General features: G+C 44.3%; 3 protein-coding genes across 3 annotated transcripts in view; 1 reads left to right on the plus strand and 2 right to left on the minus strand.

Moving 5' to 3' along the window:
• Positions 1 to 375: 375 nt before the first annotated feature.
• nagk (N-acetylglucosamine kinase) lies at positions 376 to 5,463 on the minus strand. The gene is made up of 11 exons (XM_053416277.1): positions 5,372 to 5,463; positions 3,095 to 3,246; positions 2,590 to 2,674; positions 2,395 to 2,493; positions 2,144 to 2,285; positions 1,774 to 1,884; positions 1,571 to 1,683; positions 1,355 to 1,442; positions 1,181 to 1,278; positions 991 to 1,069; positions 376 to 692 (listed from the first exon to the last, which is right to left on the minus strand). Exons 1-11 carry the CDS (start codon positions 5,429 to 5,431, stop codon positions 490 to 492), a joined length of 1,230 nt encoding a protein of 409 aa, XP_053272252.1. The 5' UTR covers positions 5,432 to 5,463; the 3' UTR covers positions 376 to 489.
• Positions 5,252 to 17,629, plus strand: dok1b (docking protein 1b). Its single transcript, XM_053416276.1, has 5 exons — positions 5,252 to 5,651; positions 13,734 to 14,057; positions 14,807 to 14,906; positions 14,996 to 15,168; positions 15,456 to 17,629. The coding sequence occupies exons 1-5, from the start codon at positions 5,595 to 5,597 to the stop codon at positions 16,773 to 16,775; spliced, it is 1,974 nt and encodes a 657-aa protein (XP_053272251.1). The 5' UTR covers positions 5,252 to 5,594; the 3' UTR covers positions 16,776 to 17,629.
• Positions 17,630 to 24,936: 7,307 nt separating this feature from the next.
• The window catches only part of m1ap (meiosis 1 associated protein), a 32,497-nt gene continuing 31,678 nt past the window's right edge, over positions 24,937 to 25,755 (minus strand). Inside the window, exon 11 of the mRNA XM_053416715.1 lies at positions 24,937 to 25,173. Within this exon, the coding sequence (XP_053272690.1) occupies positions 24,937 to 25,173 (237 nt within the window). The remainder of the gene's footprint in view (positions 25,174 to 25,755) is intronic.

Consider the following 25,755-nt stretch of genomic DNA (forward strand, 5'->3'; position numbering starts at 1 on the left):
GTGATTCTGTGAATCAGTCGGACACGTCAACAGAAGAAGATATCAAATTTATTATAAATCTGAAAATCAATAAGAAAAAAATTGTAAATGATTGCGCTGTGAATAAAGACATATTCAGCTATATCTCAGCACGTGTGGGACCAAGTAGAAAGGCAGGGAAACAGCACCATCTAGTGGTGAAAAACAAGTACAGAAAACCTGCAAAACATCGAACAAAGTGCTGATTTCTTTTGAATGAAACTTGAATTATCTTCAGATATGATATACAACCCTGAATTTTTTTTCTGGCCAATCAACGGTGTATTTTATTATACATGTCAAATGTAGACAAATGAGCAGAGATTTGGAATGAAGCAGCACAATCTGGGATATTGTATCTTTCAGTGAGATACACCATGTTCAAAAGTCATTATTGTAATTATTACTGGCATTATGAGCGATGATGCTAACTATTACAAACAGGACGGTCAATTATCCTCCACTGCTCTCTCATTGGCTGCTGCTGAAGGTGTGTCGGTAGAAAACGTCGGCATTGGCTGCGTAGTCCATGGTCAGGGCGTCGCCTAAACTCTGAGCTCCAAGACTGGCGCCGCCGAGCGCCGAGGACTGCCGCAGGCTCAGGAGGCTGTATCCATGGAAACGGCCCTTGAAGTGGTCGGATGAGGCGAGTTCATCGAGGACCTCTGTGAACCCTGGTCAGAGAGAAACAGGAAGTAGCAGAGAGTAGCATCGAATCACATCAATGCAAATTAAGGTCCGGCAAAAATGAACCAATAGAGAGGCAGCTGATCCTGGTGTCTGTTCATCTGGTCCTGGATTTAGCTTTATACTGCTAGTATGGTAGGTCAGCACCAACTAGGACACTACATGGTCCACAAAGGCAAAACTGTGACAGTCTGGTATATGGAAAATTTCCAATATTTGCGTCAGCAGCTTGTCGTTCCCCTTACTGCTGTTGCAGCCCCTGGATTGAGACCCAGCGACACTGACCTGGCTTCAGAAGCTCCCAGCTCTTCCACACCGAGCCGACGCACAGGATGGGCAGGCCGTGGTCTCCCCTCAACAGAGGCTGTCAGGAGACCAAGATGTAGTGAAACACGTGGAGTCAGCGTTTATGGCGAATGAGTGAAAACACACCTCGGAGCTGTTGTTGTTGTTGTTGTGTGTGTGAGGATGTTACCTCTTGTGCTGCAGGCAACACGGCTTCCACATGTTTTCCCAGGACTCTCCCGGCCTGAGTGAACACGTGCTGACACAGAGCGTCCCCGGCCTCCGCACCTTGAACGCAAAACACCATTTTTATTTGACCCAACTTGTTGTTTTAGACTGAGCAGGAAGTGATGGCACCAATTACCCTCAGACAGCTTCTTGCAGAAACCAGCAAAGTGGGACTTCTGGAAGTTCCTGTAGAGGTGCGGCAGCAAGTCCATCAGATCTGTCACCTGGGATGAATTCAGTTCAAGTTACTACACACGCCCAGTCGGTTTAGAGGTTAAAGGTTAAAGGTCAGCTCTTCCCTGCAGCAGTGAGCAGCAGCTGGGAAGTGACTGATTTGTCGCTGCAGTCTGACCTGGAAATATTCCTCCATGGCTTTTCTGACGTGGGTGATGTCATGAGGAGGAGCGACCAGGTGGTCTCGGGCATCGAACACCGTCTTCACCGCCAAGTGAGCGATCCAGAACGCTGAGAGACAGAGAGTTATATTAACCCAGACCAGTTTTAAAGGCATGCAGTTTGTGCGTTTTTTAATGTTTCTCGTGTCGCCGCGGTTACCCGATCCTTCATCTCCCATCATGTGACCCCAGCCTCCGCAGCCGATCTGCGAGCCATCGGGATTCACCAGCTTGCAGTTGGAGCCGGTGCCTGATATCAGCACGACACCTCCTACAGAGAGAGAAAGACTCTGAGCTGAGCGGACATGACGGGAACGACTAGATGTCACCGAGCCATAAAGTTAGAGAACATCCAGTATAAACGTTATCTCTTATATAGAGCCACACCTGAAGAGGGTAAAGTGTCAACCTTTGCATTGTTAAAACCCTTTCAGGTCATGGATTTCACATTGTAAAATAGTTGAGCATCAAAATCCACATTAGAGATGAATATTTAACACAGTGTTAATGAAGCCAACTTTTAAAATTACCACAATCGCTAGCGGTTGCCATGGCCCCGATGGCGTCAGTGGTGATGAAGTAGTTCTGGCTGAGACCGGGGAAACGTTCCTTCATGAGAGCGATCAGTTTGTCGATGGCGTCCTTCTGCTCCCCTCCGCTCAGAGACATTCCCTGACAAACACACACACACACACAAAGACACACACATTTCTGTATAAGGTACTTTCACTACAGCTCAGTCAAAGTTTACATGCGTTAGTATGAGGTCAGTGTGACTGACCAGTGAGCCCAGTGGCGTGTTTGGATCCAGTCCGGCCTCCACCTTGGCTCTCTGCACCATGTCGTTGATGGCTTCAATACATTTGTCCACCCCCACCAACTGTGCAAACACACACACACACAGAAAACATATGTATGAATTCAGGATTTGTAGCCTACACAATAAAAAATGTATTAAAATAAAGTCCCTGCTCACCCAGTGGTTGGTGGACGGCCCCTCTGTCTCTGCAAGGATCCTCCCATCTCCTGACACCAGAACCGCCTTCGAGGCAGTCCCTCCACTGGAGACAGAGGACAGAGGACAGGGGACAGGTGTGGTGAGACACACACATAAATAACCATCAAGGCCACAACACAAGAAGCCATTAGGGCAAAAAACAGATGTAGCCTACATGTTCCAAGATATAAACTCACAGAGGAGCGAGCACAGACTCAGATCAAGGACAAAAAAAAACAAGAATATTGAGATATGCTCATTTTAATGTAAATGCATACACACAAAAACAGACAGCAACATTCAAACTGGAAGTGATCACGAGACTTCAGTCAGAGGGGAGAATGAAAGTGGTTCACTACAGGCGGCTGCGCTACTTTCCTACACGGGACAGGCGAGCAAAACTACAGCAGGAAACAGGAAACACTCACTTTAACTGACAACTTCAACCAATGTCAAGGTTTTTAGTATTTAAAGACTTTCTCACCCCTCCACTCCTCCGAACACTGACGCCATGTCCCGGTTCCTGTTTATGTCCTGTTCGAGTGAGCAGGTATCGCGAGAGCAAGCAGCTGAACTCTCACCTGTAGTGCAGATTATTGACCAGTAGATGGCAGCAGTGTCTGCTTTTTTCAACAGCTGTTATAAATAATAGAAATAAATATTTGACCTACAGTAAATAATGGGACTTTTTTTATAAGTAAAATCAATTATGTATAATCATGTATTATTAATGTTGTTATTATTATAAGTAGGAGTGGTGATTACATATACTGTAGTCAAATATATATACTTTATTTACTCTACTGTATCCCAGTGGGTCAGGAAGAGACCCAGAAGGTCAACGCATATTTAAATCAAATACAATTTAACAACTATTTCAAAACATCCTATTTAAGCCAGCAATGTTACAAAAGCTAAAAAAAACACTACTTACATTTAAAATAAAACCATGCAAATACTCAGCAGCCCTCTGCCACCCACTCTTATCCTGTTATAGATGGTTAATATACTGCATCACATGAAATACTGCAATACTACGCAACTCTCTGGCATGGTTAAAGTTAAGAGCTGCTAGATACTAAATCTATAACTACTTGTTTATATTTAGTAAAGAAGTATTATGAACAAGTTGAATTCAAAATATGAATGATAATATTACTGTGCATTTATTAGATTGTTAATGCATCAGTGGAAGGGGTCTCAAATCAAAATGTGTAAAACTTAAAAACAACACTATGTTGTCTTTCATTGGCTTATTTCATGTGGTGAAAATAAAATCTTAAGGGTAACAGTGACCAGTAGCTGTAGATAAAATGTACCAGAGAAGTCAAAAATGTCAAAACCCAAGTGCACATAACCTTAAATGTGTTATCTCCTCATGCACAGTACTTGAGTACTTGTACTTTCTTCTTTCCACCACTGACTGTGAGTTACTGAGGTTTGTATGTGGGACAAAAAGTGAACGACAGGACATGTACAGACATTTGTTCTCTACTGGAGGAACCCTGGTTAGTTAAAAACCAATTTAATGCCCTGACTCACGGTCTAAAAATCCACTGTGACTGTCAAGAACAATACTGACCAAGATGAAACACCATGTGCTCATGGGCCTGAAACAGGGACAACAACATTAGGTGACACTGCGAGCCAGCAGGAGGCATCTGCAACACATTAATATAGAGGCCGGCTGGTCTTGCAAACACAGGCTGCTTAAAGAGAACTTTCAGTATCTGGCAACTGACATATGTCTGTGGTTCATATATGTTAAAGTACTTACTGTAGGTATAGGGAATCACAGCAGGTTTCTATGAGGTTTACAGTCCTGCTGTAAACTACAGCAGTTTATTATCATCATATATAATATAATCATCACCTGTGGTTCAGTGCATACAGTTTATTTTACATCATGGTTTATGTATTAGTGTTAGAAAGTGTGTGAGTGTGTGAATGTGTGTGTGTGTGTGATTGTGTTTGCGTGTGCATGTGTGTGCGCGTGAGTCAGAGCTGAAGTTACACAAGAGTGAGGAGGAGGAAGAGAAGCTCAGCACGCGCCACTCACTCCTCCTGCAGGAGTATGTCAAGTTAAGCATGCTCCCTATAGTAACAGATGTCAGCCTTTCACAATAAAAGTGTTCACTAAGCGACATAATTCATTTACAACTTAAATTTTTTCTTTAATGCATGTTTATAAAAGTTTTTAACCGCTTTATTCCATCCCTTATCTCTTGCATTCACTTTGTGATTGTGCTGTATTATATTCTTACATAGTTTATATACATGCATACATTATAACCCCCAAATATGTGTGAACATATTAATAAATATCTCAGGTTACCAACAAATACTACTACTACTACTACTACTACTACTACTACTACTACTAATAATAATATACGTTTTCAAGTTGATCTAACAGTTACAAAGTGCAGATTGTTAAATAAATACATTTGTGCTACATAAAGTTACCACAAATAAATAGTTGTACTTGAGATCAGATAAATCAGGACACAGCTCAGTTCTGTTGATCCTGTGGGATAATTATCTACATATTAAAATAAATTGTTAGTGTTGCTATTTTCTACCTGACAGAGTAGTTAGTATTTGTTTTATTGTGAAGGCTGTAAGCGGATGCCTCAGTGCAACATCTGGAGACTGATGTTCCGGTAGAGCCGTGCAGGAGGAGAGAGAGAGGCAGCACAGAGAGTGCGAGAGAGAGAGAGAGAGCGAGAGAGAGACCCGGCGACAACATCGAAGACCTCACCTCAAACTGGTCTCCGTGGACCACCTTGACCCTGTGAGGATCCGCTCCACGTTCCACCATGACCACCCGGAACCTGCACTTTACCAGCTGGAGGGAGCGGACGTGAGAGAAACGGGAAGTGAGAATCAAAACCACCCGACAGCCGAAAAGTTTGGTCCTGCAGCAAGTTCAAGTCCAAGCTGTGGTTTCTGGAGGGAGAGCAGCCTCTGGACTGGGAGTGGGCATGGACACCCACGTTAAGGAGGGACAACTCTATGTGCAGCACCAGAAGTTTGGCAAGGTAAAACTTTAATTTTGATGGTTCTGTTGTGGCATCGTTGTTTGTCTCATTTGTTGATTAATAGAGTTTTCACTGAAATAATGAGCGTGTTGAGGATGTTAAATAACAATGAAACGACTAGACACTGACCAGCAATAAATAAAGCAGCTAATTATGAGGAAGTTCCTTTCAGGAAGCTAAAAACAAGATGAAATACTCTTTAAACATACTTTATGTCACTTTGTGAATATTATTAGTATCATGTATCATTATTATTCATAATCTAGGTTTAGAAATGATAGGAAGTCACAAAAAAACATGTTGATCCCAGTTGTAAACCAGTAAAGGAGCATTTGGCGTGGCAGTAAATAAACAGGCTGAGTACACACTGGTGCAATTACAGCCCAGTCACTGTGCAGAGAGGAAGTTGCTGAAGTGTCACTGATCTGATCTGGACTGGTTTTAATAGGGTGGTTTGGAGTGAAGCTACTGTGCATCTGTATTTTAATATCTGTGTGTGTGTGTGTGTTGATAAAACCCTGGTGCACTGTACTAAATGTCAGTAAATGTCAAAATACACAAAGGTTCGATAGAGCTTTTAATGCACTTTTCAAAATCAAGCCATCGAGATTTGTAGAACAGGGAAGTTCACACCTCTGCAAACACAACCTTCATATAGATCAAGTCCTTGGACTGGATACGGCTAAAAGGACAGTGATAACACTTGTGTGTGTGTGTGTGTGTGTGTGTGTGTGTGTGTGTGTGTGTGTGTGTGTGTGTGGGTGCGGGTGCATCGGAGTGTTTGTCTCAGTTCATGGCCTCACTGCAACCCTGCCTTTTGGTGTCAGAGCTCCACCGCCGGATAAGAACTCACTTGCTCTTTCAGATTGGTAAAGAGGGTCTTTGTCTCTCCGTCTCTCTCCATCTGGTCATATGACGCGGACCAACAAAAAACACTCTGGCCCCGTTTCCTGCCCTGAAATCACCGCTCCACAAAGCGGCCCTGCAAAAACACAGCTTGAAGTGGTTGCGATAGAAAATGGGCAAACTCAACCTCTAATTCTGCAGATGCACAGATGATAAAAGAACGCCTGAGAGGAGAAGTGAACAGAACAGGAAGCTCGAGGTGTTCTATCAGTGTTGAAACCGCTGCTATGGTGGATTATGCAATGCTGCTCGTGGACGTACACGCTCACACATATATAGGCCCCGGTCCTGTGTGCACACTCGGAAAATGTGACTCAAGAGGGAGGGATTCTCTTTCTGACTGCTCTCTCATGTCATGTCAAGTAATGGCCTTTAGCTGTCAACCAGCAAGCCTCAATTACATTTATTTGTCAAAGGAGTTTGATAATGACATCTTGGGAATTGCTGCTTATTTTTTTTAATACATTCAAATCGGCCGATACATCTGTCTCTGAAATGTTTTGGTCAGTGACATCATTCAAATGTTTATTCAACAGTAGAGCAACAGTTTGCCGCCTGGCTCCAGCTTAATCACTCTCCCAGATATGATTACATAGATATGATGGGAGTGATGAGTATATACTTGTAACCCCCCCCCCGTCCCAGCCTACAGGTGGATGCTAGGCCGGTGACGGGGTTGAAGCCACTGGCAGCAGTTCGCAGCAGCGGGGGGGGGCAAGCAAAGGGAGTTATGGGACGTCTTCCTCTGCGTTAATAGCTCGCCTGGGAGTGTATATTAGAGAGGATTGGGAGAGTGAGGTATGTCACATGAGCTACGTCACATGATTCGGAGCAGCACAGCTCGAGCTGGCTGCCTGAACCGGATCGCTCCATTCTGGCCTCCGCTCCCCAAAATCCATACCGATAGGGCTCTAATGAAAAGAGTGTTGTTCTCAATAATCTATTAAAGAAGCACAGGATGTCTCTATGTACACATGTGCTGCATCTCTATCAGTTTAAAGTGAACCTTTTAGTTTTATTTTTTATTTTAGTTGGTTCAGACAAAGTATGAATTTGAAAGATGACATCGTGGGCACATTAGAATGATAGTTTTTTTTAAAGTTATTTGTTAATTTCACCAATATTTTCAGTAGAAATAATCAATATTTGTTATTCTATGATTCAAACATGGAATTAGATAAAAACATTAGATTAACTCAATGCAGAGGAGGCTGAGACGTCCTGACTGCCGCTGTCTCGAGTGTGGTGAAGTGGAGCCTTTCCAGTCAAACCATCCCTCCCCCCTGCATGTCCACTTCTACCAAACTCAACACGTCGAGCGCACACTTTCTGACCGACAACCCTGATGATGTCACCTGGGTTGTTGTTTCACCATCAGAGCTCCTGGTGACAAGTGAACTCAACTTCCCGTACAAAAATAGTTGAACTGAAACTTTGAGACGTGAAAAAATGAGAAGCATGTTCATCGCTGTGTTTCAGACTCCTCTCACAGGCAGCAACATATTTGCTGCTTCTTCTGAACTATTTCTCACACACACACACACACGCACACGAGCACGAGGGTGTCGGCCAATCAGAAGCACACGTGAACAAGGTGAACGGGCTGGGCTGCTCTGTGAAGTGCAACAGAGATGAACGTGAACACAACACGGTGGTTTGTACAGAGTTTATACTGTAGGATAACACTCCTACATTTACTGCTGATGTAATTCTATTTTTCTCAATTTTCCATTTGATTTCATGTCTTGGCTGAAACGTGTGCACCGGAGCGGCGGGAGATTTAGTGCTGGGAAAGTTTTTTGTCTGTGCGTGCATCTGCTTGCCCTCCACACGGGTTCACGTCCCCTGTGCTGCAGTTGGGAGAATCCTTTGGCCCCATTCTGATGTGAATGGCTCTGCAGCAGCACTACAGACAACAGCTCGGGGCTCTCCGCCACCTCAACAGACTGGGAGTGCCAGGGATAAAGTGGTATTACACACCCTGAGGCGGCTACATTCATACATCAGAGTTTCATGTCTGAAGTTATAATTCGCATGGATTAATAGGACTGGGTGGCATCAGACACTTAATCATACTTTTTAAAGAGACCACTTATTTTCTAGTAAAAAGCAACCCGACGGAGGAACGTGTGTAATTGTCCGTGTACACTCTGCAGCAGATGTATTTTAAGGTTGAGTGTTGTGGTTTTGTAATTTGGTCATGCATGGGAAAGAAGGATTAAGTTTGTGCAGGAACCAGAATTACCGAGATCTTACTCACCCTTTTACCGGTGTAGTTTTCTTTCCACTGCCACATTTCATTGGCGTTTATCCCCTCATTTGATTCCATATCACATTCCATAATGTAACTCAGCACCAGATGTCCTTCTCTATCACTATAATCCACTAGTAGTTGAATTAATATGTGATCTGTTTTAGAGACGGACCGGGCCAATGCAGATATGAGGGAGTCAAAATTGCAGATACAGATAGTTTCAGCTGAAATATATGTATTTGAAATTGTCTTGATCCATCAATAATGACCAAATTGGCAATTGTTTTCAAGATGTCATTGTGAAACCCTTCTGATAAAGAAGTCTAACAGTTATACCACACACATACGTAATTATGAAAAACCACAAACAGAAGGAAAACACAAATACAACCAAACATACATCCATCATCTATACTCTAATTCCTTCAAGGGAGAAACCTAAATGCCCATTTTCCCCCCAATGCTGACTCTGTAAATATAAAAGTCTTTATATCGGCGAATATCGGCAAACAATAACCCTGATATCTCAGTGTACAGATCTTGTCACTGTGGCCTGAATTCACGCGTATGGTTTCCGTGTTGTTGGTGATGTCATTCCAGTGAAACAAAGACAAAGATATTAACTGTTGAATGGACGCTGCCAAAAACAAAAGGCCGATTTTCTGCTTTTATCGTCAAATCGGGCGATGACTAAATTTATATTTTCACAAGACAATCTCTTTGATCTCCCTGCAGGGTGGGTCCTTCTCCTCTAAGTCGGGTCATTGCAACATTTCAATAGTGTTGATTATTGCTTAGATTGTATTCAGTTTCCCACACTGCTTATTGTTTCCTGTGAGTATAATCAAACCTGGTTTCCACTTCAAAAAGCGCATTTCATCCTGAATGAAACGATAATATTGTGCTCAAATAGTTTTCAGGATGAACAAATCTAGTTTTATTCATGAGAAAAGCTGCAGTGTTGTGCCACGGCCTCGTCACAGACTTCCTCCGTTACATACAGTTGGTGTCAGACAGTGGTGACTCTTTGTGTATCATGTTTAGCAAAAGCTTTGAGTGCTTAGCCCTACTTGGCCATATACAGAACAGCCCGTGTTGACTGCTCTGTATAGATGTGAAACTACAGCTAAAGAAGAACATACCTTCTTTAAAATGATTTTTGACATTTCTAAGTTTTCTAGGCCTCTGTTTGCAGGTGAAGCTAAAGGGATCCGTCAGTTGATTAATCATTTGATCACAACAAATTTGATAACTTTTTTTCCTTCACGTGTCTCTGAGGTCTCTCTGTGGCCGGTGGGATCCTGGCTGTGCCGATAAGTTAACTAGCATCAGGATGTCTCTTCAACAACCTTTAAAGAATTAAATCTCAGGGTCTTCGGACATGAATCCAAATCAAAGCAAACATTTGAATGATTTAACCCTGTAGTAGGTGGGATCGCTAGAAAATGTGTCTCTTATTTTTATCGATAATACACTCTCTACATATTTTTGATTGCTTTTTTCAGTTGTTTCCGAAGCTGGAATAGTGACCTTTCCTGTAGGATTTTCCACAGTTTTTATTTCACCGAGGAGGCGAGCAGCCAATGGGAGCGCCCCCTCTATCTCTGAACTGCTCCGTGATCAGTCAAAGTCCCACAGCCTAGATTCCTCTCAGATCACTTTATTTACATTTGCAAATTGTTGCTCATAATGAAAGGAATGTGTGACCTTCCCTTAGTTTGAATCTTATTCTGAAATAGGTGACATAGTATTAACAAGTTTCTGAAAAATAACACTGTGGTTTGTACAGGCAAAATGAAATGTGATGTAAATCCATAAACAAATGATCACGCCGAGCTTATTTTAGTTTTAACAAAGCAAGGCTCCTTTCTACATGACAGAAGAGATGAACAATGGAAAATCAGTCGCTGCTTAAATAGAACAACTTGTAGTCTTTGAGGCTTGTGGTTTCTTTAATAATTTCTATTTGGAAATGTGTGTGTGTCACCATGACACTGAAGCCAGTGGGTTGTTTTCGGGAGTGAAACACACACACACACACACACACACACACACACACGCACTTGTATCCGATCTAATTCTGTTGTGTTCTGGTGAGCAGGCAGGTCATCAGTGAGGAAGTCTCCCTCCCTCCGTCTGTCATCTCTCTTTTGCATAATTTCCACTCGGTGTATTTGTGGATGATAACGGCTTGTTGCCTTATATGGAACAGCAGTTTTACATGCAGGAAGTGAGTGCTGCAACAGATGGTCTACAACGGGCCGAGGGAATAATGAAAACAATACAAACAGATCCCCACACACACAAACACAGACATACTCACACACACACACACAAAGTGAGAAGCACCTGGGTGCAGAAGAAGGAAGTGAAGCGAATCCCAGAGAAAAATAAATTCCCACGCGTTTCCTGTCCTTTCTGGCAGTTGTTGGGTTTGAGATGTAGAAACCGATGAAGCTGGTTTTCACATGACGCGGCCTTTACAGCTTATTAAGACATGAAGGGGCGTGTTGCTGCTGTTACATCAGGAGCATCTATCAAATACCACAATTAGACCTTTAAACTGACTCACACGCCTCTTGTTTCCGTGAGTATTTTTACGTAATGTTTCCACTTCTGTTACAGCTAACAGCTTTCTTAACGGCCTTTCAAACGAAAATGTAACTAACAAAACTATGTCCACCATTGGCAATGTTTGCTGTAAGAACATGACGACTATACGGCGGCGTCCAGTTTAGCTGGTGAACAGTATATCTGGGTGTGTGTGTTTTATTTATATTTATAATAGATGATGTCCTGGCTGTGGACCCAGTTTGGGACCTCGGGCCTCAGGTGGAGCAACACTGTATTCCCGATTATCTCAGAATAAAGGTTTTCAGTTGGGATAGAACGTACAGTAACAACCGAGTCTTGATGTTTTACAGTTTAACCCTAAGCTTTAAAATAAATAAATGAAAACACAAATACAACCAAATATATAGAAATAAAATAGAGAAAACATACCGTAAAGATGGATGCACATCTTCTCTGCATTGTTTATTCTCTAAATTAAAAGTTTTTATATCAGCAAAATCATAAAAGGCTTAAGCTGATATTTCTGTGGAAGGTTGATATTTTTTGGCCAACTAATAAGTCAATTGGCTTCTATACCAACAGGCAACAAATATCAATAGTATATAAATGTCCTCAATGTGTGTCGGGCTGTAGCTAGTTGCTGTTACACCGGATACACACGGATCTGTGAGCTGCTTGCTGGTCATGTTCATTTTTCAGACATATCGCTTGATGTTCTTTTGTTCAGTCTGTAAACAAAGTGAAAGCTCACTGAGCAGGGATCATTTCAGGACCTGTAGTTGTCGTGTTTCTTCTTCGTTCGCTGGATTTCCCCTGCTGGCTGAATGAATTTCAAAATGCTGACCTTCCTGTCACAAGCTCAGCTCTTTGAATGTAGGGGGAAACACACACACACACACACACACAAACTCACACATCTAGAGGGTACGAGGGATGATGGGGACTTTTCTAGTGCAGTTTCTCCTTACGCAAACTGCTTTCTGTTGTGTTCGCGCAATATCACACATTGTGCCACCATGTCCACTTTTGACACTGAACATCCGGAGTCTGAAACACCTTCGCTGTGCGTCTTATTGTTCAGTATTGTGTATCATGTTGTTTGGTCGTGTCCCTGTTTGTTCCCCAGGGAGGAAGAGATCATTGTTGGCTCTTCCTCCTCCCTGTTGTCCCCGTCACCTCGTCTGCAACCAGTCAGGTCTTGTTTTTAACCTGTTAGGGACCTCGGGTCAGGGCATTCTTTGGTTGGAAGTGGTGTAAAATGTTATATAACCTCATGAAATCAAGGAAAAATAGTCATACCAGCTGTTATAGTCTGATATTTATCGAAGCGGGTGTATTTACTAAAATGGTTCTTCATTCACACAATCTCGAGCCACACAGCAATCATGGCAATGTTCTAGAAAACATGAAGCGAGAAAGGAAATTAGATAAAGTAAATTTAAATAAAATCAAGTAGATGTCAATAAATAAAAGGAAAAGTATCAAATACAACACTAGATACATTAGGGTACTGCACATTTTTCAGAGGTAAGTAAACAACCAAGAACAACAAGCAGATATGCTGAAGAGTGTGGGCAAGAAGCCTCATGGCCTGCTGGTTACTTCAAAATTAAAGATTGAAACGCGCTCAACACCCCAAAATAACAGTATGAGTCGTATCTGATTTGACAAAGGCAATATAATATCCTTGTAATAGCACAGAGCAGTGTCATTATGTGGTTCTTTGTGCTCTTTGGTCCAGATTGTCATCATCTTGTTTGGAGGGTGAATGGTTCTTTTCTCTCTGAGCAGTGATGACTAACGCTCTTAACTGTGATTCGCTGCTGGTGATTTAATGCAGGGGAAACAACGGTGTGTGGAATAGATCTGAGTCAAGCTTCAGTGGATTTATCACCACACGCCTCCCACATGAAGGCCCCAGTCAGCAGACTCAGGAACAGTTTACTTGACTCAATTCTTCTGTCTGTGGACGTTAACATTTTCTTTTCTCTACTCATCCATCTTTGATACGTTGTGGCCAACTCCGCATTTGACTTCTCCTTCATTGCTACCTGAACAAACCACATGTAAAACCCGTTTCCCTTCTCAGACAGACAATTTCAGTTTGTGCTTTCAACCTCCTCGTTTTCCTCTCATCCTCTACCCGGTTTGTCTACTTTCAGTTTTAGTTCGAAGGAGACATGTGATGCTCTCTCAATTTTTCCTTTTCTTTAGTGTTATGTTGGTTTTTGTGATGTATAGGTATTTCTGGATTTATCAGAGCTTTTCTTAGCCAACTGCAATTTGAAATAATGAGGCTGTGTTGATATGAAAAGAATACTATTAACTTTCTCTCCTCTTCTCCTTAGAAATGGAAGAAGAACTGGTTGGTCCTATACCCCGCCAGCCAAAACGGCATCGCCCGCCTCGAGTTCTACGACTCGGCCACAGGCGCTGGGGGCGGGTCCGGCGGAGGCTCGGGGAGCGGGTCCAATGAGAAAACCAGGAAGCTGGACAAGAAGATCATCCGCTTGTCCGAGTGCATCTCCATCCTGCCGGCGCTGACGGAGAGCTGCCCCAAAGAGAACATGGCGGCGTTCTGCGTGGAAACCAACGACAAGACGCACGTGTTCGCCGCAGAGAAGAACGCCGCCATGGAATGGATGAATACCATGTGTGACATCGCATTTCAGGTATCTCTACTCTTTTCCCCCTCCTTTATCTTGCAGGTATGTGGATGTGTGTGTCACACAAAGCAGGTTGATTGATGCCATTGTGTGTTTGCTTTCAACAGTGTTTGCACTCAGTGACTAAGACAGGGGTGGATGTGTGAGGTTTCTCCGCGTGTTGAAATTCTTTTTGTGCTCTCATTGTCTTAATTCGTGAATTCAAACAAAGTAACACAATATTCCGAATTTGGTCAGAGAGAACTGCTGCTTTAAATTCAGTTTTCAACAATGTTTGCGTCAGTCTGCCAAATGTTCCCACAAGGCCCCGGAGGGTCCTCGCAGGCCACAACTATTGAGCAAGCTAACACGCACATACACATGAACACAACATACTGTCTCTGCAGAAAGGAAACCAGAGGGAGTTTCCTGGAGGAAGAGTCCATCCGCTTCACTCACTGTTGCACACACTAACTCTAACTCTTCATTCTCTTTCCCTTTCTCTTATATCGGTCTTTCTCTGTCCTTATAGTGTTTATACTGGAAAGCTCCCAGTTTCTTTCACTCTGTAATCTCAAGAGCAAACGCGCCTGTTGCCTGAGAGAAACGTCACCAACACGACTACTTGCTCACGGTGAATCCTCCGGAGAATCTCCTGCTGTTGTCTCACATGAGCTCATTCGGGACAATATCCAGAGTTTTTGCGCTCACACACTCTGCAGAATGTCCGGGGGTTCAGTGCATGCCTGATAGCGGCCTCTGTGTTTGGTCCACAGGGAGGCAGCGGAAGCAGCGGCAGCACGGTCGCAGACTCTAATGGAGGAGCCCAGGACATGCAGATGTCTGAAAACCTTATCTACTACTCCAGAGAGGAAGGTGAGGATAAAAAAAGGCTAATGTCATCAAAAGAAAAACGTTTTTAATCAACATATGCGTCATACATATCCCCCATCTTCTCCTCGCAGTGAACGAGTTCTGGGTGAGCACTCAGCGAACCGAGGCGTCGGAGCGCAGCGGCCTAGCGGGCAACTACTGGCTGAAAGCCGAAAGCGACGTCTTGATCTTGAAGGAGCCGATGACCAAGAGGAACGTCCTGGTGTGGCCCTACAAGCTGCTGAGGAGATACGGGAGAGACCGGGTGGGTGCTGATGAGAAGTGATCGATCTCTGACCACACCTGACAAGCAGGCTGAGGAAGCTTGTTGCGTTTAAATTTAGTTTGGGGCTGTGACGATTGGTTATTAGGAAGTGCACAAGACACTTTGAGTAACTGTGTGTGCGCATTAGGTCAGAGTTTTGATGTCAGAGATATTGAGCTATTTAGGCTGCGGCTGTTTCGGCATTTCAAAACGCCTTCGTAGACATTTATTCAGTCACGTGAACTTGGACACACATTCAACTCTGTAATCTGTTCCTAACTCCATAGGTGATGTTCTCATTCGAGGCGGGTCGGCGCTGCGACTCGGGCCCGGGCAACTTCACCTTCGAAACCAAGCAGGGCAACGAGATCTTCACGCTGGTGAACCAGGCCATCCAGTCGCAGAAGGCTCTGACGGAGGACCCCCACCTTAGCGGCCCCTTGAGCCTCGACCCCGACTGCTCCTCGTCACTGCAGCACATACGCACCGCTGCCAGCGTGACGGGAAGCTGTGACAGCAGCAGCAGCAGCAGCCGGGAGGCCGACGGCGATTCGGGCGGCAGCAAGCCAGGGTCGGCGGATGGCGTGCTGGGGAAGAGAGAGGTGGGAGATGGAGGAGGAAGCGGAGCGGGGAGAGGTGGAGCAGCAGCAGCACTAAAAGGGAGGAGTTTACCAGAACCACCAGCCATGTTGGGGGGAGAAGGGGCCCCTCCACGGACTCATAGAGGGCATGCGGCAGGAAAAGGTCTTTCCTCAGCAGATGAACATGCTGGACTTTATTCTGAGCCAGCGGACTCAGTCCGTCTGCCTCTGTACAGTGCTGAGTGCCTCTACTCGGACCCGGTGGACAGCATCAAGGGGCAGAACCAGACCAGCAACGCATCCACCCCTCCAGTGCCCAGCCCGCGACTCCGACCTGTGGGAGATGAGGCCTCGGCAGGTGGCACCCAAGGGGATCATCACCACAGGAAGCCACCGGACCTGTTCTCACACGTGTACGACCAGATCAGCCTGGAGTTGCTCCACAAAACAAGTGCTCTGAGTCTGAACGGGGCGGCAGGGGGAGGAAGAGGCACAGGAAGAGGGGTGAACAGTAACAGGCGGCCCCCTGGAGGCCACGCAGAGGGCGCTGCGTCACCTCCCGCTCCTCCCTCGGAGCACATATACGACGAACCAGAGGGCTGCGCCAAAGGAAGCGTGAGTGCACCCGCTAGTTTAGACATGAGTATCTACAGCGAGGCCCGTTTGGAGCCTTACTGCCAGAAAAGACAGGAAGTGGTGGCGGCCGCATCAGGACACTCTCTGCCGCAACTGGGCCCGAGCCGTGGCACAGCGCCTCCTTCTGCAGCTTTGAGGGGGCGAAAACCGGTCACTGCTCCCAAACCTGCAAAGGAAATGTTCGGTCGGAAGGAGCCAGTGCCCCTGCCCCCTGGGAAACATGGCGGAAATATGAACAACAACAACATTTGGGGGGGAGGAGGAGGAGGAGGGAACGAGCTGTTCAGCGAAGTGTCGAAACAGACGCCTGTGAGCTCCTGGTGTAGCCAGAACCAGCAGGCGCCGCTGAGATCACCTGACGTTATCTATGACAACTTGGGAAATATTTAACATCTTTATTCCAAACGTGGACTGAACATTTTTATCCTTTTAAATGAGAGAGACGAAGAAGAAGATGAGAACCAAGCACATTTTCTCACTTCTACCATCTTTGCACTGGATTCATGGATCCATTTGCTGTGGAGTAGCTCACAACGATGAGAAAACCACATTATGATGGTATTTTATGCAACTGTTGTCGGGCCACCCTGTGTGTGTGTGTGTTTAAGAAAGAGGGAGAGTGAGTGTTTGCATGGCAAACCCATAATTGGTGTACGAAGCCACAGTGCGGTCGTACAAACAGAAACCGTATGGATTTGCCAAAAGGAGCTCGGCCTACAGGCTTCACTGCAACAAGCTGAGAGAGCAGCTTGTTGCAGTGACTGGGAAACTGTTGCTTTCCTGCTTCTCCACAGTTTGAGACAATGTGACAACAAGGACTTGATCTTTGACCGGATTGGAGCTTTCTTTTTTTGGGCGGCTGGGACTTTGAACTTTTGGGTTCTCTGGACTGATGACTTATCTTAATTCCCACCAAAATAAAGATGCAGAACATTTTCACCCCGGATCACTAATATGTGACGTTGCATCTTAGGATCCACTCGTTGGAAAAACTTTGCTGTCCCTGTTTTGGAGGAGGCATGAAAAGTGGGACTTTTGGACCCTATGTTGACGTACATGGTTCATAAAGGGTTTATTGATTTAAATTGGCTACTTGTTGCACAAGATAAAATAATGTGATGTTTCTCTGTACGGACTAACAAACCAACCCCCTGTTATGTGTCTGTACTTGTGTGTATGTGTCAGAAACAGCTGTGCTGTCTGTAAATATTACTAAAAAATAAAAATGTCTCAGAAAACATAAAGCAACAAACTCCCCTAAATGCAGCATCACCACTTCCCCTGTGTGATTTATGTTATCTTGTCCTTGAAAAGACTTTTCTGTTCTGGAGCGAGTGGGACAGTGAAACAGTCTGACCCCCCCCCCCCCCCCCCCCCCCCCCCGCCACGCTCTGTTTTTGTTGTTTCAGGCGGTTTCCAACCACTTAATCGCACCGTTAATGTCGAACCTCGAAAAAAAGGAGACAAAGACGTCCTTTCTTACTTTTCCTGTCTTTCTCGCCTCCTTTCTTTTCCTCCCTGCGTCAATTCTGTTGTTGGGTTGCCGTGGCGACAGTTAATGGCGGCCGGTTTGTGTCGGACACGCCGTGCATTTCAACCGCGGAGGTGGTGTTGGAGGAGGCCAGTGAAAAATGGGAAGAGGGAGGGGAAAATACGCAGCAGAGAAAAGGGCTAATGTGTTGGTGGTTATCCGGAGCTGAGGACGGGGACAGGGAAAATAAAGTGATGTAAATGAGAAGAGAGCAGATGAAAAAGAGGCTGACGTGATGAAAGCTGGCTGCAGGAACCTGTCTGCGTCTGGTTGGCTTACAAACCGGTACAAACTGTTCCCTTCACCACCACCACTGCCCTTCATCCCTATTTGTCCCTCTCTTTTTTTGTTGAGGCCTTTATCCCCCCACCTGCTGCTGGAGAATGTTCTGGACAGGAAACTTCTCTAAAAACGAAGTGACGTGCAGAGGAGGGGGAAGAAAAAAACAGAACTTCTGCCTTTCTCATTAAACTCAGGGTGAACTCATTGAAAAGGCCCGGTGGAGGAAAGGGCACACACACGCACAAAACACACACAAAACACACACACACACACACACACACACACAGTGCATGATGGTACTCTTTTCATGCTGTCAATGTTCTCGCCTTTATATAGCACTTCCTTGTGTGTGTGTGTGTGCGTGTGCGTGTGTGTGTGAAGCGAAGCCTTGATAGTTGCGGAGTTTTCAATGGCAGACACTTCTCAATTTGGGTCGAATAACAACATATTTTATCTCAAGGCATTTGGTGGAGACTTTCTGTTATTCTAGAAAAAAGCAAACAGTTCCCAAAGCGACAGTGGAGAGAAATAACACGTCCATTTACCGGGGAGAAATGGGGCAGCCAGGAGAGCTGGTTGGACAGAGAGGAGAGTGAGACCAGAACAGTTGTGTAACCGTAATACTTCAGCTCTGTCAGACTGGTTGTTATGATGAAACAAAACTATAATAGTGATACCGTATGCGTTTGTTATCACATTGACGCAAAAAATACTCAACTGATTTTTACGAGATTTGGTGGAAGGATAATCTATTAAACTTTGGTGCGGATCCAGCACATTTTTCTTTTAACCTCTTAAAGGGCACGGCCTTTAATACTCAGATGCAAAGTAAATATCGCGGGTCAAAGTTCACCAAACTTGAACTGGCACTCTGCGATATGCTCTGCCACAGGAAGTAAACGTTTCATTCGTACAGAGAGGAACGGGACAATATGGTCGTTGATTTCTCAGAGAATAGATCAGGCATGTTTAGGGAAATTAAATGTGGTTTCATAAAGGGACCATTCTAGTTTAATATTGTAAATAATGATTGGAGTTTTGTGCTTAATGTTAAGTCCATTTCAGTAGATTCACGCATAGCTTTTTTTAAGTTTTAAAGGTGTTTCTACTATTTATGGGCTTCAGATGCGCTGACTTCCTGTGGTGGCCTGGCCGCCTCACATTAACGACAAGCCTCTGCTTAAAGCCCCAGCTAGGATGACTTCTGGTTGTGGCGTTGTATTTAACGAGAGTGGTATCAGACTTCACCTTTGACTCAGGGAGGAAGTAGGAAGGCTATTTCCCAAGATGTTAGACTTTATACCTTTTTTAAAGGCTGTAATGTCATTCAGAGTTTCTTCTGTGTAGCTATGATGAGTCTGAACACAAACACCCACAGAAAGTATCCTGGCTTCACTGGAGAGTGTTATATCATAATGAGTAGTTGATTTGTTTTTCTCACTTGAATCAAATTTAAATAGAACTTCACAAAAACAAACAGTTCACTTTCTGTCACCTCTGCTCCCTTCCTCTCATTTGTCTCCTCATCTGCTTTGACCTTTAACACATCTGCAGAAGCAGTTCAACCAACTGCCTGGTGTGTGTTTGTGTGTGTGTGTGTCTGTGTGACAGAGACAGCTATAGATAAGTCTATGTGTGAAAATGTTTCTCCATCTCGCAGCACTGCAGCCATATCACCTTTTGTGCATGCCTTTGTGATTGCGTGTGTGTGTGCTCGGTGTTAGTATCTGTGGCCTCATACTGAAAAAGCATATCTCACTTCATAGTTTCAGATCCACCTCTGGGAGCTTGGGAGAATTCAGTCAGTGGAAAGTCCTTCGGTGTTATGGTGCAGAGACGAGTTGATTCATTTTGAAAAAGGAGATAGAGAATACACTGACACACACACTAACACACACACAACCATTCACTATTAATAGGCCAGGGTCAGTCTTCCTGTTGTCTGCTCAACATCTTGTGACTTTTTCAGGGTCTGTTGCTCGGTCGCTGACTTTCTTTTTTAAAGGTCATGTCAGACTGGAACTGGATCAGTCCGACACCAAGAAGCACTGAAACTTGACATCACACAAACAAACAGGTGCTTCTTGTGGGTGCGGGGTTGTTTTTACATGCTGCGACAATGTTTTAACTTCAGCAACAAAAAAAAGAAAAAAAGCTTGTCGCAGAGCTTTATGAATCTTGCGGAGCTTTGAAAATCCCCTTCATAAGAAACTAGGGGGACTGCACTTAATCTGTGCTGAGATCCGAGATATGTCAGAGGCGGAGTTGCTCACACACACACACACACACACTCAAATGTTGTGAATGCACTTGTAGACCAGCAGTATTATTTTTTTGTGGGGGGGGGGGGGGGGGGCACTTGACTGGCCACTGCTGGGAGATGGAGGGGTGTGGTGAGAAACCAAGTTGTGGCCTCTGACACCAAAACAATGTGCTGAGTGAAACCTAACAACTTTGTGCTAATCTACATATGAACATATAGCTCAATATGTTGCGTCCCTAAGCTTGTTAATACAGACGAGCTGCAAGGTTGAAAGAAGCGGAAAAAAGTGTTTCCTCTGCCGACAGGTCGCGACCCCGTCCTCTTTCAGATTCACACCTGTCAGCTGCACTGTGTCAAATAAAAGGAGGCGCTGGGGCTCGGCGTTTCCTGAATCTGTTGGTAACATGAAGTATAAGACACCTGATGTGACAGTCTGATTAGATGTGACGACTCGTCTGTGCTCTGCCTTCACCTGAAACCCAGCCGACCACCAGCTGTTTATTTTTAGCTCCACGCAGACAAACCCATTCACTGGTGCGTCTGAAAGAGAGAGTTTCATTCACTCATTCTCTGCTCTCGGTGCTGCACCTGAAGGAAGTGACAGACTCTCGCTCAGTTTCTGAATAGAGGGGATGCCGATGCAGAGGAATGTGTGTGTATAAAGTGTTAATTGTTTCCAGCGTGGTTCGGTGGCTCGTAAATGTTTTAGGGACAATGACAAAACACAAAACTGAGTTCATGCTTAACCTCTGGAGCAGATGAGGTGATTCACCAGTCTGCGGCAGAGACATGTTAACAAGCAAATCAGACATCCAGACATTAGGGCCTGCGTGGGAGTCGAGACCTTTTCGGAGTTCTGTCGGCGGGATGATAATTCACGTCCCTGCAGCCTCCTGACTTCACCTCCTCACTTCCTCCTCCCCGAGATGCACTTCCTCTTTCTGTTCTTACTCACAGCGGCTTGTGAGAGAGTTGAGTATTCTCTGCCCGTAACTTGTGGATGAACTGTGACTCCTGTGCTGCTTCGCGTCCCGGCCCCGTCCCGCTGTGCCTGTCCGTCCAGTGACGACAATCGCAGGAAAGAGACAGTGTATTATAGTTTATGAGACAGTTAGAGTCTGGCGGAGGGTTTGTTTCTGCAAAGAAGGAAATGGAACAGTGCGAACCAAGCAGGAAGTCACAGTACTAATATTATCCCGACTCAGATACAGAAGCTGATGAGACATAGACGAGATATTACTGCAGTTTTTAGACAGGCAGCAGACCACAAAAGATCTCCTTTTTTTAAGGTCAGGACGGAAAATGAAAAACACTTTGTGAAACTGCAAGAATAGTGTTTGAAAACTGCTTCAGAGAAACAGCTGACGCGAGTTCACCGTCTGCAAAATGAGACAATACGGCGCAGGGAAAGGTCATTTCTACACCCTCAGGAAACAATGAATCTGAACTCAAGAGACAAACTGTCTCCTGTGTGGTGGTATGTGATGACTGGCACTAGTTTCGTATTCTTTTGTGTGTTCTTTTCCGAAAGTAACACTGACAAAAAAAGATGCGTCTCATCCAGTACCAGCACCAGGAACAGCTCATTTGAACTCATCTTTGATTCTCTGATGATTATTGATTTATTAAAAATAACAATTTTACTTTAGTTTATTGACACTATTGGATGAAATGCTATGAAGGGTGGCGTGTGGAACAGTGACACAGTTCATAGCACTTATATTAAAATAGCTTTCATAATAATCCTCTCACCGAATACACAGTTTAATTTTTAACTTTTTAATGGTTGGTAGGTCTGATAAACTCAAACGCTGCTTGCAGAGCGCCTACATCCACAAAGGCCAACATCCTATCCACCATGTTAAAGAAATTGGGTAATAACCTAGTTATATAGAAGGTAACATAGTTTTATGGAAATGGGTTAATTTACTTACTGATTTTACAGAAAATAATTCATGGATCTTGACGAACATAATCAGGCATGTTTATGAGTGTTGCACTTGGTGCTGTTGCATTGAATTTCTGCCTTGGTAAGGTATGTGCTGTGCTGAGTGACCTTCAAGTTTGACATGGTTTCTTTAATGTTGCCCTAAAGCACTTGGTCAACCTGACTCAGAACAGATGGGTTCATTTGATTGTCTGCCCTTTGTGTTGCTGTGACGACTGCAAAGATAAGAGTGTTGTCTATCAATAAATACACTCTGTTGTATATTTATATCCATGTGGTTTTCGTAGCCCTGTACGTCTGTGACAGTTTCCAACCTGCAGGCAGAAGGTGAATAGATGAGCTATGTTTGGAAGCAGCTTTTATTAACGCACAGTTCATAAACTGTTAAAATACAACTCTGAGAGAACCTTAGTACATACATAAATAAATAAATAAATATATATATATAAATATGTAGAACTTACTAAAAGATCAAACAACAGCTGAATCACAGTTTAGCCAACTGGTATGAATTTACAGAGAGAACAAATCAATCCATGTTCTTTTCTTTTAAAGATCAAACAGTGAACTAGATTAAAACCACGACGACATTAAAGCTGAACAGGAACATGACCGAGCTACTATGAGATAAAGATGTAAAGAACAAGAAAAGAAAAGCTCAAATGGGTTTGAAAACTCAGCAAAACCCCTAAAAGAACCCTCTGAATGAATTTGCTAAACACAAACATCAGACTTTTGTTGCCGTAGATCATGTCCCATTAATGTCTCACAGTTGTGATATTTAATGAGGGGTGTGTTCAGGTCAAACGGAGGAACTCTGGACACGGGGAGAGGGTGAAGCGGCTGCGGTTCTGTTTCGAACAAACGTATGGAATTCAAACACTCAACTTGAGCTGGTGATGACCAAAATGAAAGAACTGAGCGAGGAAGGAAAGGAGGGAGAGAGAGAAGCGGGTAAAATGTCAGCGGGTAGTTTGGGACGTGCAGATGAATTCTCCTCGGAGACAAAAGCATCGTTGTGGTTGTAATTCGGTGAATGCGGAAGTCCAGCGACATCACCACGTCATGAAGTCATGGACCCTAATGTTATAAGGTTCAATGAGGGGGTGGAATGGCGGGAGACTGATTAAGTCTATGCATACGTGTGTGTGTGTGTGTGGATGACACTGCTCTTTGACGAGTAATAAATTATTAAAAGGGATGATGGCTTTTTGCAACGACCACAATCTACGAATCAGCATGAACAATCAATGTTGCTCAGAATTCAACCAGTGATGTCAATGCATGCACTCGAGTTAACCCCTGCACACACACACACACACACACACACACACACACACACACACACACACAAACACAAACTTGCACTGGAAATTCTTCATAGCAAAGTTACCATGTTTAAAATCAGTTTTCTCTGTTCTCCTTCCATCCAACCCCCCACCTCGCCGCCTTTCAAGCCCCAGAGAGAGAGCGTGCTGTGGGGGTGAAGGCGAGCAGAGAGGCCCCTCTGTCTGCTGCTCTCCTCTCTCTCCCATTAAAACACTGAAGCTGTGTTCACGCTGGGACTTAAGGGCCAAATGGAAAAACTGAATGTGCATATGTGTTTGTCTATACGTCGCTATAGTATCAAAGCTGCTGTGGGTCTGCTTTAGTGCGCCCTCAGCTGTATTTCTGTCACTGGTTTCTTTGTGTTTTGAGTTTTTGTGTTTTACTGCGTGTTGGCGGCTGTGCTGCAACATGCAGACGGTGCTTACATCAGCTTTTAATCCCTCTCATATCCCCACACCACGCCTCTTTTGTCATTTTTGGGGAATTTCTTTATTAGTCTGTTCCCTCCATCTTCTATTGTCCCGCTGTTTCCCTTCTGTTAATTTTCTCTCCTGCATTTTCATTGTTTTTAACGTGTGTTTTTTTTTAAAGTTGGTCAGCCACAGCAATCTAAAGATGGCAGTGACTTGAAACTTTCCTTTCTCACATGCACACCCACACACACACGCCCACACACGGCAGTTGGCTAATCGGACACCATCATAAAGTTCGTGAGCAATCATGCGGCTTGCAAAACCTTTAAAGCCAAAGTAATTTGCACAATGCGAACGCACTCATGCTTTGTTGCACTTTGGGTTATTTTTTTCGCAACTCCTTTTCGTCTCTATTTATTCTTACCACACATATAACATAACTAGATGTGAGTGTAACAAGCCTCAGTGTGCGTATTTGTGTGTGTGTGTGTGTGTGTGTGTGTGTGTGTGTGTGTGTGTGTGTGTGTGTGTGTGTGTGTGTGTGTGTGTGTGTGTGTGTGTGTGTGTGTGTGTGTGTGTGTGTGTGTGTGTGTGTGTGTGTGTGTGTGTGTGACTGTGAGCCACACTGTTTCTCACTCGAAAGCCCTTTGATTTGACATGTTGGCTTTTCAAACTGTTTCTATGTCAAATGCCTTGTAAAGAATGTTATTCACTGCCTCTCTCTCTCTCTCTCTCCCCTGTCATTGTATTGCTCCCTCGGCCCACTCACCCTCCGGTTGCTCTCCCTATATTATCATGGAGTCATCATTGTCTTCCTCCTGTTGAGATGGAGCAGGGCCCCCCCTTCTACCGCTGCTGCTGCTGAGGAGCGTCAGCGCCAGACGGGAGGCCTTCGCAGACGGAGGCCCCAGGGCTGAGGAAGAGGAGAGGGAGGAGGACGTGTGGAGGGAGGATGAAGGCATAGGAGCCACGGTGGCCCTGACCCTGCTGTTTGATCCCAGTTGGCGACTCTGGTTTTGTGGCTGAAGGGAGACAATGCACACCCTTCAGATTTCATATTCACAATAATACCTTAAAGTTCTGAAATCACAAGATAAATAGGATAATTAATTGAGTACTGCAGGAGAGAGGAGTAAAGAAGTAGTGAGATAAGAGGTGGAGGTTTCATATAAGGTGGAACCAAAGAGAGATAAAGAAAAAAGGAGAAGGACATTAACAGAGTGTTTGTATAAACAATCCCAGACATGCAGCTACATGTCACCACACACATGTAGATAAAATCAAACAATTGCTTTCCTTCTGCAGAACAGAGAAGACATTGTTTCTCTGTTGTCGTGAACAATTTGCATGTTGTCCTGATAGCCTTATCGAGCCGGATGACTCATGTCACCAACAGCTACATGCTCTCAGGTCGCAGTAGGTTCCAGTTAATGTGAAGGAAATAACATGGAAGGACAAACTGAGACAATCTGCTTAACTAACATGATGATGATTTATATTAAAAATACTCACTGACATATTTACAGGAGTTGAATTCTAAGAGATGCATTCAATGCAAATAGGGTCTAAATCTCAAAGTACCACAGTAGTGATAGGTCAGATGT

Source organism: Pleuronectes platessa, chromosome 23, assembly GCF_947347685.1.
Source record: "Pleuronectes platessa chromosome 23, fPlePla1.1, whole genome shotgun sequence".
Lineage (NCBI taxonomy): Eukaryota > Metazoa > Chordata > Actinopteri > Pleuronectiformes > Pleuronectidae > Pleuronectes > Pleuronectes platessa.

Excerpts from the sequence above, each read along its gene's own strand:
- nagk (XM_053416277.1), bottom strand. The coding sequence starts at position 5,431 with ATGGTGGAACGTGGAGCGGATCCTCACAGGGTCAAGGTGGTCCACGGA. Across the intron at positions 1,684-1,773 it reads GATGGGAGATGAAGGATCGG|CGTTCTGGATCGCTCACTTG; the intron begins GTAACCGCGGCG and ends TCTGTCTCTCAG. Across the intron at positions 1,279-1,354 it reads CTGCAAGAAGCTGTCTGAGG|GTGCGGAGGCCGGGGACGCT; the intron begins GTAATTGGTGCC and ends TTTGCGTTCAAG.
- dok1b (XM_053416276.1), top strand. The coding sequence starts at position 5,595 with ATGGACACCCACGTTAAGGAGGGACAACTCTATGTGCAGCACCAGAAG. Across the intron at positions 14,907-14,995 it reads CTACTACTCCAGAGAGGAAG|TGAACGAGTTCTGGGTGAGC; the intron begins GTGAGGATAAAA and ends TTCTCCTCGCAG. Across the intron at positions 15,169-15,455 it reads GGAGATACGGGAGAGACCGG|GTGATGTTCTCATTCGAGGC; the intron begins GTGGGTGCTGAT and ends CTAACTCCATAG.